Source organism: Salmo salar, chromosome 13 (genome assembly GCF_965601325.2).
Source record: "Salmo salar chromosome 13, fSalSal1, whole genome shotgun sequence".
NCBI classification, from domain to species: Eukaryota; Metazoa; Chordata; class Actinopteri; order Salmoniformes; family Salmonidae; genus Salmo; species Salmo salar.
In genome coordinates this window covers 76630115-76644001 of record NC_138303.1, presented here as the reverse complement: position 1 = coordinate 76644001, position 13887 = coordinate 76630115, and the positions used below count along the sequence as shown (strand labels likewise).

Below are 13887 nucleotides of genomic sequence, written 5' to 3'. Positions count from 1 at the left end.
TACTGCTCCCCTTCCCTCTCTCCCTTCCTGTCATTTCCGCCCAGCTGCCTTCCACCCTCAGTCAGCACATTTCAAAACTGGGTGTACTATGCTAGCTCAGCTCTCTGTTATAGTGTGTTTGCTTAATGAATCCATTCATACGTGTGTAAATAGATTTGTGTGTAAACAGGAAACCGTCACCTTTGACATAAAACATATGTGATTCTCTAAGCTTCAGTTGTCACATCCATTTAAAACACATCCAAGCCTGTGTCTCTCTCAGCAGTCAGCTAGTTAATAGTGTTGGGCTGCCAACCAGGATTCCACCAACAAAAACTCCTTTATACACCCTGTTGGTACAGATGGTGTCAGGGTGTACAGTACAGATCTCAGTGGTTTGAAGGAATAAGTGCATGATCTCAATGCATGTGTGTTTTGTAATTGGGTGATTACATGCCAGCATGTCCCGAAAATATTTTTGGTATCACAGATTGTTCTGGCAATTCTCAGATAAAACATTTATTTTTATGGGTGTGTTTAACATGTGTTTTACATTTGTATCACCATTTTTGTGGGGGAAATCATGACGAAAGTCAAGAGGCTATTCTAGGACCTTTTTATACCTATACATGCCTCCTGTAAGACCCTATGATCTGTGAACAGTACATGATACAGACAACATCTTGGTGTCATTATACTCCATGTAGCGTGCTCTCAAATATGGAGTATGTCTATATATGAAATAAAATGTATCACATGAATTTATTCAACATTAAGAATATTCATATCTCAAAACTAAATTTTTTGATTTATCTTATTTTTAGACGTATTGTTTGTAACAATACACTCTTCAAACACATCACATTTCCAGAATGACTCTCTGCTACTGTTAATGATATGACCCATTTTATACATCGAAATGACATTATAGGTCATTAACCAATCATAGCCATCCTGTAGGATTGCACATTCAGCAAATCACCAGCAGAGGGAGTTGGCTTTGAACCCATTTTCCCATTCACTGTGTTGGTGGTGGTGATAAAATGTATCATAACTTTAATAGTAGCAGAAAGCCCACTCTGGAAATGTGATGTACTTGTAGATTATATTGTTTAAAACAATATGTATAAAAATGAAGAAAGTCAAAAAAGGGTGCTTTTGAGATATTTATAGTTTTAATGTTGGATAAATTCATGAGTAACTTTGTATTTCAGAATGTAGCAATATTCCATAATTTAGCGCTCACTATTATGAGAATGTTGACACCAAGGGGTTGTCTATGTCATGTACGGTTCACGGATCATTGGGTCTTACCACTTTCATCATGATTTTCTCAAGAATTCTGTTACAAATATAAAAAGCGTATAAAAACGTCCTTCATCCCAGTAAAGTTTCTATGTGACAATTTCCAGAACGAATATATTTTTGGGCCATGCTGGCATGGAATCGACCAATTGTCGATATGTAATGTGCAGTAAGGACAATTGTTTCAGCTTTCTTTTTAACTCTATCCTTTTGTTTGATTACTGTAGCTAATATTATGCTTTATTCTGGCATGTGTTCTGAGCGGTATAGTTACACATTAGTGTTGTTTTACTGTGATGGTATATTAAAATATTTATTGACTGACGTGTATGTGTGTCTGTCTGTGTGTGTGCGTGCGTGCATGTTACAGGTGCTGGGCCTGTCTCAGGGCAGTGTGAGCGACATGCTGTCCAGGCCCAAGCCCTGGAGCAAGCTGACCCAGAAGGGCCGGGAGCCCTTCATCCGCATGCAGCTCTGGCTCAACGGAGAGCTGGGCCAGAATGTCCTGCCTTTACAGGGCCAGCCACAAGGTAAACACACACACACACACTGGACATGCACACCAGGCATACACACACACTGCTAGAATGTACTGCACCTACAGGGCCGACCACAAGGTACATGTGTAAACAGAAGAAGGAAGCCTGTACAGAATTTAAAAAATCCAAATCATGCGTTGCAACAAGAAGTATACATAAAGTATACAGAACAAAAATATTAACACAACATGTAAAGTGTTGGTCCCATGTTTCATGAGCTGAAATAAAAGATCCCAGAAATGTTCCATCGGCACAAAAAGCTTATTTCTCAAAAATATTGTGCACACATTTGTTTACATTCCTGTTAGTGAGCATTTCTCCTTTGCCAAGATAATCCATCCACCTGATAGGTGTGCCACATCAAGAAGCTGATTAAACAGCGTGATCATTACACAGGTGCACCTTGTGCTGGGGTCAATGAAAGGACACACAACACAATGCCACAGATGTATCAAGTTTTGAGGGAGCGTGCAATTGGCATGCTGACTATAGGAATGTCCACCAGAGCAGTTGGCAGAGAATTGAATGTTAATTTCTCTACCATAAGCCGCCTCCAACGTCATTCTCACAGAGAATTTGGCAGTATGTCCATCCGGCCTCACAACCGCAGACCACGGGTACGGCTTCATGTGGGCGAGCAGTTTGCTGATGTCAACGTTGTGAACAGAGTGCTCCATGGTGGGTTTATGGTATGGGGCAGGCATAAGCTACGGACAACAAACACAGCTGCATTTTTTTGATGGCAATTTGAATGCACAGAGATACCGTGACGAGACACAATCCTGTCTCGAAGCTCTACGGACAATTCCTTCAACCTCATGACTTGGTTTTTGCTCTGACATACACTGTCAACTGTAGGACCTTATATAGACAGGTGTGCCTTTCCAAATCATGTCCAATCAATTTAATTTACCACAGGTGGACTCCAATCAAGTTGTAGAAACATCTCAAGGATGATCAATGGAAACAGGAAGCACCTGAGCTCAATTTTGAGTCTCATCGCAAAAGGTCTGAATACCTATGTTAATAAGGTTTGCAGAACATTTGCACATATTTCTAAAAACCTGTTTTCATTTTGTCATTATGGGGTATTGTGTGTAGATTGATGACGGAAACAATGAATTTAATCAATTTTAGAATAAGGCTGTAACGTAACAAAATGTGGAAAAATTGAAGGGGTCTGAATACTTTCCGAATGCACTGTATCTGTGACCAACAGATGCATATCTGTATTCCCAGTCATTTGAAATCCATAGATAAGGGCCTAATGAATTTATTTAAATCGACTGATTTCCTTATATGAACTGCAACTCAGTAATATCTTTGAAATTGTTGCATGTTGGGTTAATATTGTTCAGTGTAATGCTGTGAACAATGTGACAAAGCAGTTAGCTTTTTGTTCTGAATACAAGTTATGTTTGGGGCAAATCCAACACAACACATTACTGAGTACAACTCTCCATATTTTCAAGCATAGTGGTGGCTGCTTCATTTTATGGGTATGCTTGTAATCGTTAAAGACTGGGAAGTTTTTCCGGATATAAAAGAAACGATATGGAGCTAAAGCACAGGCAAAATCCTTGAGGAAAACTTGCTTCAGTCTGCTTACCACCAGACACTGGGAGGTTAATTCACCTTTCAGTCGGACAATAACCTAAAACACAAGGCCAAATCTACACCGGAGTTGCTTACCAAGAAGACAGTGAATGTTCCTGATTGGCCGAGTTACAGTTTTGACTTAAATCTACTTGAAAATCTACGGCAAGACCTGAAGATGGTTGTCTAGCAATTTGACAGAGATTTAAGATTTTTTGCACAAATGTTGCACAATCCAGATGTGAAAAACTCTTAGAGACTTACACAGAAAGTCTCACAACTGTAATCGCTACCAAAGATGCTTCTACAAAGTATTGACTCAGGTGTGTGAATACTTATGTAAATTAAATATTTCTGTATTTAATTTTCAATACATTTGCAAACTTAAAAATAAAAAAAATTAAAGTCGTCATTATGGGATATTGTGTGTAGATGGTTGAGGGGAAAAAAATAATTGAATACATTTTGAAATCAGGCTGTAACACAACTAAAAGTCATGGGGTATGAATACTTTCATATGTGTGTATCTGCGTTCATGCCCGTGTGTGTGCATACATCCACCTACAGTGGTTCCTGAATGAACAGTGGTTCCTCAATTAAACGTTTTGAGATGATGCCGCGGGACTTAAAGGTAATTTGTGGTTTAGTACGTTACCCTGTGTCACTGCTTCATTGCTCCAGACCACCTCAAGAGGGAGTTAGAGTGCTATTATGCTTTTGGGTACAGTGTAAAGGGTTGGTCTCAAGGCGCTAAGGTGTCTCTCCCCGAATGAATGGGCGATATAAACCAAATAGAAACGTATAATTGTCCACGACTTCACAATTGAATTTGAATTAACTGAATGATGAGGCTGAAGAGGAAGAGGGTGATTCAATTTAGAACAATAGTGTAAGAATTGCTATTCCTCTGTCCCGCACACACACCCAAAAAAATACACATATTGTTTTGTTTCTACTTGGTCAGAAGAAGCTGTAACTAGACTGTAGCATATTACTTACTAAAACTGTTACACTAAGGTTTTTATTCTAAGTGAAATTAAAATGTTAATTTATATTCCACGATATTCTTAAAATATATGTGTTGACTGAATATAGGCAGCCAGTGATGTCTGCTAAATAAACAAGTTGATGCCGCAGTCATATAGCCTCGGCTACTAGGCACAGATAAAATACAACTCAAAAAAAGGTTTCACATATTTTCATGAACTAATCTATTTAATTGATTTGTTTTAGTTATTACATTTACTTGTGGAATGTTACTGAACAGATAACAACAATAGAAAGAAGCGTCTGGTAGAGCATGGAGTGAAAGGGCATCGTACTGTAAGTACGCCACAACGCTGTTGGCCAGGTGGAAATAGTTTAGCAGCCTTTCCAATAAATTTCAATACAATAGATGCCATCCACCCTTGATGTCAATGTCAGATTTTTCTTTTCGTTGAATCTCCGTTAGGATATTGGTTAGGCTACAATTAGGCTGTGGAAATGTTAGGATTATTTTACTCTTCACTCACAGTCGTTTCGTAGCCTGTGTGTGTGTCCCAGTGTGTGATCTGATTGATGGCCACTGAGAGCAGGGAGAGCCTCTGTCCTTGCCCACCGATTAAATTCTCCCCGGCTGCTGTCCTTGTATTGAAATGAAAATCTTTTCTAGCTTTTATTCCCTGTCTGGAGCATTGGGCTTAAGCACAGAGAGGGACTCATCCATCAGCCAGGGGTGTGTGTGAACTTGTCCGTCAGGCCTCCCCACAGTCATCTGTCTGTGTCCACCTCCTGACACCACCGTCACACACACATACCTACTCTCATACATACTGTAAACGCACACACACCACATACAGTACGCTCTCTCTGTTGCCTTTCTAACTCACTCTCAAACTCTCCTTGTTCCCAGTCTCAATTTCGTTGCAAAAAAGCGGTCCCAGGAGCCGTTATCTGATTGGTTAAGGTTTGGAATGGGTCACGAAGAGCTGATCCAAGTCTGCTTTCAGAACTGAAAGAAACCGATGCCTCTTACCCAGACTCTTTAAAACTAGCCTAAAATACATCTTTATCAAACGCAATAAATAATTTCAGCTAGATTCAATAAACCGTCTCATTTCGATACAACATTAAAAGGACTAGTGCAAGACTTAGCAACACCATTGAAATCAAAGGCCTGTGGCCTCCACTAATTTCTCATTAGCCAAAGAGTGATAACGTATGTGCTAGGGTGAGGGGGTTTATGGGTAACGCCGCCATCCCGTCTGAGCTAGTGAGTCCCGACTGGTCGAAGCTGGAGCTAGCTACCACAGGGATTCTAATTATGACTAGCTAATTAAAGAGCGGGCGCTAGGGAAGTGATGACTGCTAAAAGACAGCCAGGAAGACCCAAGGACATTGTTGTTGCCAGCCACCGTGTTGGTGTTGTTATTGTCCCCAGGTTGATGCGAATAAAGCTACTGGCTAATCAAATTTGGGGCCTCTTTTGCATCGCTGACCCTTGGTAGATCAGTTAAAATGGCACTGGTGTTTTTAACGAAGATTATGAGCTTTTCTTTATGCAAAGTCTTTGTGGCTTTTCAAACTAGGTTAAGAGGCGATGAAGAAAGTGTTTTAAGTGTTGGTAAAGATAAGAAAGAGAACTCTTTCTGTTCAAAATCCAAGCCTCTTTTGAACTTGCGAGCTCTTTTCTCGACCGTTGCTGTTTTGTCGGGCCGGTCACCTCGGGGAGTCTTCCAGAAAGACAGTGAGATTACTATCCCAGAATGCTGCAGTGCCCAGTGTGTCAGGGTAGATCTGGAGTCGTCATGGCAGCTCTCTGCTGAGCAACACACAGCGACCCACTCCACATGACGGCGAACGGACGCGACATGAGCTTAGCCAGCCTGGTGTTTGTGGTGTGTGTGTGTGTCTGGACTCGTCCTGTGTAAACACATATCATAGCCGCGATAAAGACTGACAGTGAGTGGTTTTTGGACTTTGACTAAACCTGACTTAATTTACCCAATCTTAGAAAAAGACCATACACTGCACCCCCAATCCACAGTATCTGTAGAACCATACCTCACACTAATACATCTATAGACACACAACATGGATAAATATTTCCATCCACATATGCACCACCAGCATGTACGCACTTCATACACTCCGAATCTGGTAAAGGTTGATCTTTTTATAGCGTGCCAGCGCTAGCTAAGCTGACGCCAGCTCATTTGTGGTGATGAAGTGGCACCAGAGGATAGTCAGCCACGCCTCTTAATGAGCATCTAATGTGAGGAAGCACCATGCCCTGTTTCTAGAGCTGTCACACCTTCTAGATGAGAGGAGGGGAAGCGGCTCGATGACAAACACACACAGGCCAGGGATGAGGGGGAGGCAAAGGGGGATCAGGATGAGGAGGGAGGGCATTGTGGGGGGTTGGCGCTCTCTCTCCCGAGGGCCTCCCGCAGCTGTTGTAATCAATTACAGCATCAGAACACTGATGTATGATAATTACTATGAGCCCCCCCCCCCCCCCCCCCCCACGCTCTCTACTCCCAGACAGACCCCCTCCCCCTCGCAGACGAGCACACACACACATTCATACGCACGCACACACACCGACTTATAAACACACACACACACAGCCTCTCTGCTGTGCAGGGCTACATCACCCCCCACCTCTTACATATATACACACACACCCCTCTCTGTCGGCACCGGGGCAGAGGCATGATGAATTACATTTACTGGCTGTCCTACATTAAGTACCCTTTCTCCATCATTTTCACCACAAATTAGCCACGACAATATATAGATTAAAGAGACTTTAGATCCGAAGAGGGAGATCGGGAACGCAGGGAGGGAGAAAGGGAAAGACAGAGAGAGAGAGAGAGAGAGAGAGAGAGAGAGAGAGAGAGAGCGAGAGAGAGAGAGAGAGAGAGAGAGAGGAAGGGAGAGAAGATCAGAAATTAATGGCTTTTAAAATGGGCCCGTAGATTAGATAGAAATGTAAATGTCAGCTTGACTGTCTGCTTAATCCAGGGCTGGCCAGAAAATGTCAAAGTACATGATGTTCTTGGGATGGGGTTTAATGGGACACTTGTTAGATATGGAGCAGGGCAAGCAGACAGGGCAGGGGAGGGGAAGGCATTTCCTGGAATAAGAGGAGAATCCCATATATTCTGTCACACACACACTCTCCCCAATAGATACACCCACAGACAAACACAATCAAAACACTTAATCGCACACACATTCTCACACACAAACACACACACTCTCAGGCAATCATGGCAGTGGGGCCCAAAGTGTGTTAAAAAAAAAGTCCCATTTGGTGGAATATGTGACTAGCCGGTGTAATGGGCCAGGCTTTAGAAGCCCATAATGCATCTCTCACAGGACATTGTCCCAATCTGTGTCTCTGAGCTCTGGCAGAGGGGAGGCCACACAGCCCTGTTAAATAGGACAGCCCAGATGGATGGAAGAGAAAGAAATGGAGGGAGAGAAAGAACAGAAAGAGGGAGAGACAGCTCCATTGTTTATTTACTTCATCCAAATGTATTCTCAGGAACGCATATGGAATGGACTGTAAAATCACTGTGGGAGCACTGTAAAAGTACCCTCTAAAAGCTGTGAAAAGTGATCAAAAGCTTTTAAAACTACCACAAGGCCATATTGTGTTAGTTTATACCTCATTGTGTAGGAGTATGTTATTGTGTGTCAGTGTATGCTCTTCACCAAGCACATATAACGTCCTCACTGCCCCTCATTAGAACACAGCACAGTTTGCCCAGCTATAAGTAGCCCTCCCCAGGGGTGTGTGTGGAAGCTACATACAGAGTACACACCCTCCAGGTGTGTGTGTGTGTGTGTGTGTGTGTGTGTGTGTGTGTGTGTGTGTGTGTGTGTGTGTGTGTGTGTGTGTGTGTGTGTGTGTGTGTGTGTGTGTGTGTGTGTGTGTGTGTGTGTGTGTGTGTGTGTGTTAGGTGAAGTGTTCCCTTCCCCCTCATCTGTCTCTGCTCATCCTTTCCCCTCAGTGCTAACATGCCCTCACTCTGTCAGGAACACAGATAGATTCACTGGGAAGGGAAACATGAAGACACACTGTTTATACCGGTGCCAGCTTTATCCCGGACACCAACCAAGGGTCATATGACTACCGTGTTGCATGTTCAACGTTATTTCCAAACGCTTTGTCCGTATATCGGAGTTGAGTGTTACCTCATACAGATATTTGATCTAAAAATGTAGTTTGGGGCGAAATGTAGTGCTGCATTTGCATATGCAAATGTTTATATATATCTAGTGTAGGCATACATTGGTATTTAAATTGGTGCCACGGTACAGTATCTTTGGAACTAAAAGCCTTTGGTTGCAGTTGAACAGGGCCAGTCATGGAACAATGTGTTTATCTAAAAGCCAGCGAAAGCCGTTTTAGGTATTTTTAGTGTCACCAGTGTCAGAGTTAAAAGCAGCAAGCAGCTGTACATCCAGATGCAGCTATCTCTCTCTTTCTCTCTCTCCCTCATCCGCTCTACTATCAATCCATCTTCTGGCGTGAAGACAAAACAGAGTGCCCTGTGAGGGAAAGCAGAAAACATTGCCCCCTCTTCCCTCCCTCCCTCCCTCCCTCCCTCCCTCCCTCCCTCCCTCCCTCCCTCCCTCCCTCCCTCCCTCCCTCCCCCATTGCAATGTCCCCCTGGGGGCCACTGGGGTAGTGACATGGCTGGGCTGTGGGTCACTGGCACCATGTCACAGGACAACCTGTCATGTGGAGAACCCCACCCATCCCTAGTCCTCCCTCCCCTGTCCCCCTCTCGTCCCCCTCGCGCCACGCTGCCAGATAAAATGTCACCAGTAGGCTTAGCAAGCCGGGCGGGAGATGCGAGCTGACTGCTTCCCTCCTCCACACACCCAGACACACACCCACATACTCCCCCCTCAGCTGTTTCCCCCAGCACGGCAGGGAGGTAATCACTAGTGACGGCTCCCCTCGGCTGCTCACTTTAGGGCCGCAGCCAGCCGCACACACACAGAGACACACAGCTCATGCACATACCCTCACATAAATACGCATAACATGCACACGCACCCTCACACTCACCCCGCACATACGCGTGCTCACCACACAAACACAGCATACACATACCCCACACACGCACACATACACCCTGCCACACAGGGTGGGCAGAGAGAGGGAAGGAGGGAGAATGGAGGAAGAGAGAGCGGGAGCTTCATTTGGAACCTCTGACTCATCAAAATAAGTCACTGTTTTTCCAGACTTCAGAAATCATTTTAGCAAACAACTGAAGCCTCCCTCCTGGCCTCGGCTGGGGATAACTGATGAGTTGTCCCTCCTGTGCTGTGCTGGCAGCCAGGCACAATGTAGTGTAGGATACCCCTCTCACTGTAGGACGATGTCTGTCTGCTCTATCCGCTATCCCTCTCCACAGAGCAGGACAGGACAAAGTCCTAGTATCACGCACACACACACACACACAGTTTAGGTCGGAAGTTTACATACACTTAGGTTGGAGTCATTAAAACTCGTTTTTCAACCACTCCACAAATTTCTTGTTAACAAACTATAGTTTTTGCAAGTTGATTGGGACATCTACTTAATTTTTCCAACAATTGTTGACAGACAGATTATTTCACTTATAATTCACTCTATCACAATTCCAGTGGGTCAGAAGTTTACATACACTAAGTTGACTGTGCCTTTAAACAGCTTAGAAAATTCCCGAAAATGATGTCATGGCTTTAGAAGCTTCTGAAAGGCTAATTGACATCCTTTGAGTCAATTGGAGGTGTGCCTGTGGATGCATTTCAAGGCCTACCTTCAAACTCAGTGCCTCTTTGCTTGACATCATGGGAAAATCAAAAGAAATCAGCCAAGACCTCAGAAAAAATTGCAGACCTCCACAAGTCTGGTTCATCCTTGGGAGCAATTTCCAAATGCCTGAAGGTACCACGTTAATCTGTACAAACAGTCGTATGCAAGTATAAACACCATGGGACCACGCAGCCGTCATACCGCTCAGGAAGGAGACGTGTTCTGTCTCCTAGAGATGAACATAGTTTGGTGCGAAAAGTGCAAATCAATCCCAGAACAACAGCAAAGGACCTTGTGAAGATGCTGGAGGAAACAGGTACAAAAGTATCTTATGCACAGTAAAACGAGTCCTATATCGACACAACCTGAAAGGCCGTTCAGCAAGGAAGAAGCCACTGCTCCACAACCGCCATAAAAAAAGTCAGACTACAGTTTGCAACTGCACATGGGGACAAAGATTGTACTTTTTGGATAAATGTCCTCTGGTCTGATGAAAGAAAAATAGAACTGTTTGGCCATAATGACCATCGTTATGTTTGGAGGAAAAAGGCGGAGGCTTGCAAGCCAAGGAACACCATTCCAACCGTGAAGCATGGGGGTGGCAGCATCATGTTGTATGGGTGCTTTGTTGCAGGAGGGACTGGTGCACTTCACAAAATAGATGGCATTATGAGGCAGGAAAATGATGTGGATATATTGAAGCAACATCTCAAGACATCAAGTCAGAAAGTTAAAGCTTGGTCGCAAATGAGTCTTCCAAATGGACAATGACCCCAAGCATACTTCCAACGTTGTGGCAAAATGGCTTAAGGACAACAAAGTCAAGGTATTGGAGTGGCCATCACAAAGCCCTGACCTCAATCCTATAGAAAATTTGTGGGCAGAACTGAAAAAGCGTGTGTGAGCAAGGAGGCTTGCAAACCTGACTCAGTTACACCAGCTCTGTCAGGAGGAATGGGCCAAAATTCACCCAACTTATTGTGGGAAGCTTGTGGGAGGCTACCTGAAAAGTTTGACCCAAGTTAAACAATTTAAAGGCAATGCTACCAAATACTAATTGAGTGTATGTAAACGTCTGACCCACTGGGAATGTGATGAAAGAAATAAAATATTAAATAAATCATTCTCTCTACTATTATTCTGACATTTCACATTCTTAAAATAAAGTGTTGATCCTAATTGACCTAAAACAGGGAGTTTTTACTAGGATTAAATGTCAGGAATTGGGAAAAACTGAGTTGAAATGTGTTTGGCTAAGGTGTATGTAAACTTCTGACTTCAACTGTAGCTACACACACGTCAGGGTACACAACTTCTTTCCTTTTTGTAGTCACGGGCCTAGGAGTGCCAAGACGAGCGTGTTGGACATGCTCACATCATCAGCTCTGAAATGTGACAGACAAGTCCATTTTAATTCACGTCAGATGTTTTGTGTTCAAGTTGATTTACTGTAAAGCACGCTGCTTGAACAGAATCATAAATCTCACTCAGAACGCATACAGCCAACACGTACACACGTATCTGATCTACTGACGGGCGCTTTCCCGTCGATGCAACTCAACGTGCACTTTTCCTACTGAGGCGGCGCAGAGGAAGAAAATTGCACATGCGGTGATTTTCTACTCAACTGCTCCACGTTCTCGCTCCCTCCTCTCTCTCTCTCCCTCCTCTCTCTCTCTCTCTCTCCCCCCCTCTCTGTTCATATCTGACAGACTGCTGTCTCATGGGGAGAGTTGATTGTCCGTGCAATGGGCCATCACACAGCCATTGGGTAGAGGGGGGGGAGTGGGAGGGGGAGCTGGTAGAGATGACAGAATCACAGCGACAAGTTAGCGCCAATCATTCTGTCTGTGTGCATGCTGGAATGACTGCTTGTTTGACGGAGCATTGGAGCAGAGTACATGTAGCCCATAGAGTTAGCTAGAGACTAGCTGATAGACAGAATGAGTAGTAATGTTGTAGGAAATACAGTAAAAACCTCATCATACTGAGTTGCTTGTGATTAGAGAATAACTTGGGTCCCAATTCAATCAATTGCAGATTGAGAGTCCCCCCTCCTAAGGGTTTAAATGTGCAAATTTTGAGTGTCCCCCCAAAAATTAAGTTGTCTGTTTTTAACTGCCTGTCTCTCTCTGACCCTTGGTTCTTTCTCTCATGTCTCCACAGAAAACACCCCAAAGACCTCAGCCAGCTGCAGCCCGGCCCCGGAGTCCCCCCTCAGCTCAGCCGAGGAGTCCGTGAAGAGCCTTGGGGAGCAGGGGGGAGGAGGAGGGGGATGTGGAGGAGGATCATCCCAGGTCCCCCCCAGGGAGCCCAGCGAGCCCTCTGAGTCCCAGCCCGGCACGCCACTGCCCGTCCCCGGCCACTCAGGTCTCAGCATCCAGGAGATGGTGGCCATGTCCCCGGAGCTGGACACCTATGTCATCACCAAGAAGGTCAAGGAGGTGCTGACCGACAACAACCTCGGTGAGTTGGAGTGGCGTTATCATACCACTCTGGTCTTGTCTTTCAACAGTCACTCCTTCAAGTCTTCTTTTCCAATTGATCAGCACAACAAAGCATTCAGTTCCCCCCTTCTCCCCCGAGCTGTGCAACTCGCCTTATTCACCTCGTCTGCTACTAATGTGTCTAGCGCCCACCTGGGTGATGCCACGGCAGCCATTTTGGGCCAGAACATTCACCAGTGGCCACACATGAGCTATCGCAGTGGAGAGGTGAGGAGTGATTGTAACATTGTGCCAATGCTACTGTGTACTGCTCACCAAGAAGCACAAACTCCTAACAAGCTTTTCTCCCCTCCCACTGATAATAATTAGTTTAGATTAGAGTTGCAACACATTAAACTAATAATGTTGTGCTGGGTTCGGTGCATGTGTCATCATTTTACACAGTATCTCCGCTCCAGAACGGGGAAATGCTCTTTACCCCACCAGCGTCACACTGGGCTGCCAAGGCAAACAGGATTAAACCAGTTGCCGTGTTCCACAAGCTGGCCAGCTAGCTCGTTAGTTGTTCCCTCAGCTAAAATTAACCAGCCCAACTATCAACTCACACAGCAAAGGAACAGAGAGCACAGTTTACACACTGTCCTGGGAGGACCCAAATCTGGAGCTAGCTCCTATCACAGTCTGTGTAGCAGCACTATTGGGATGTGGTCGTGCTTCAAGACTAAGTGTTTCCTGGTTAGCCTCTGAGCCAGTTGGATAACTTGGGTCACTTATCTGTTGAACATTGAGTTACAGTATGGTCGATACTATCAGATGATACTAGCCAGATTAATATTGGGACAAAGCCTGGTTGTCATAGGGCTGCACTCCACCTCGTTTCCAGACCTCTCAATTAGCCCCACAGAGAAGAGCTCCCTCCATCTGTTCCCTAGACCTAGCCACAGCTCACCTCCTCTCCCCTGTCAGGGCAGTGAGGCGGCCAGGGCCAGTGATGGATGGTGTCATTTAGCAGCTCCCTTCAGCTAAACTCCCTTGTCTGTCAACTACTGTAGCACTGCACCCTCTTGGCTGGGTTGTTGTAAAATGCAATGTTTTCACTTCCTCACCTGAATATTTAAAGGTAATACAAATAGTAATGTGTATAGCCTAGTCACTCTTCTACCTTATATAGTTCACTCCCTGATATCGGTATGGCAATCAACAATGTAGGTATCCATTT

General features: G+C 44.5%; 1 protein-coding gene across 5 annotated transcripts in view; it reads left to right on the top strand.

The window, feature by feature from the left end:
- LOC106568027 (homeobox protein cut-like 1) overlaps window positions 1–13887 on the top strand; it is a 240257-nt gene that overhangs the window by 207801 nt on the left and 18569 nt on the right. For all 5 annotated transcript variants that reach the window (XM_014138033.3, XM_014138031.3, XM_014138032.3 and 2 more), the window contains 2 exons: window positions 1655–1814; window positions 12388–12687. In XM_014138033.3, coding sequence (XP_013993508.2) covers window positions 1655–1814; window positions 12388–12687 — 460 coding nt within the window. The remainder of the gene's footprint in view (window positions 1–1654; window positions 1815–12387; window positions 12688–13887) is intronic.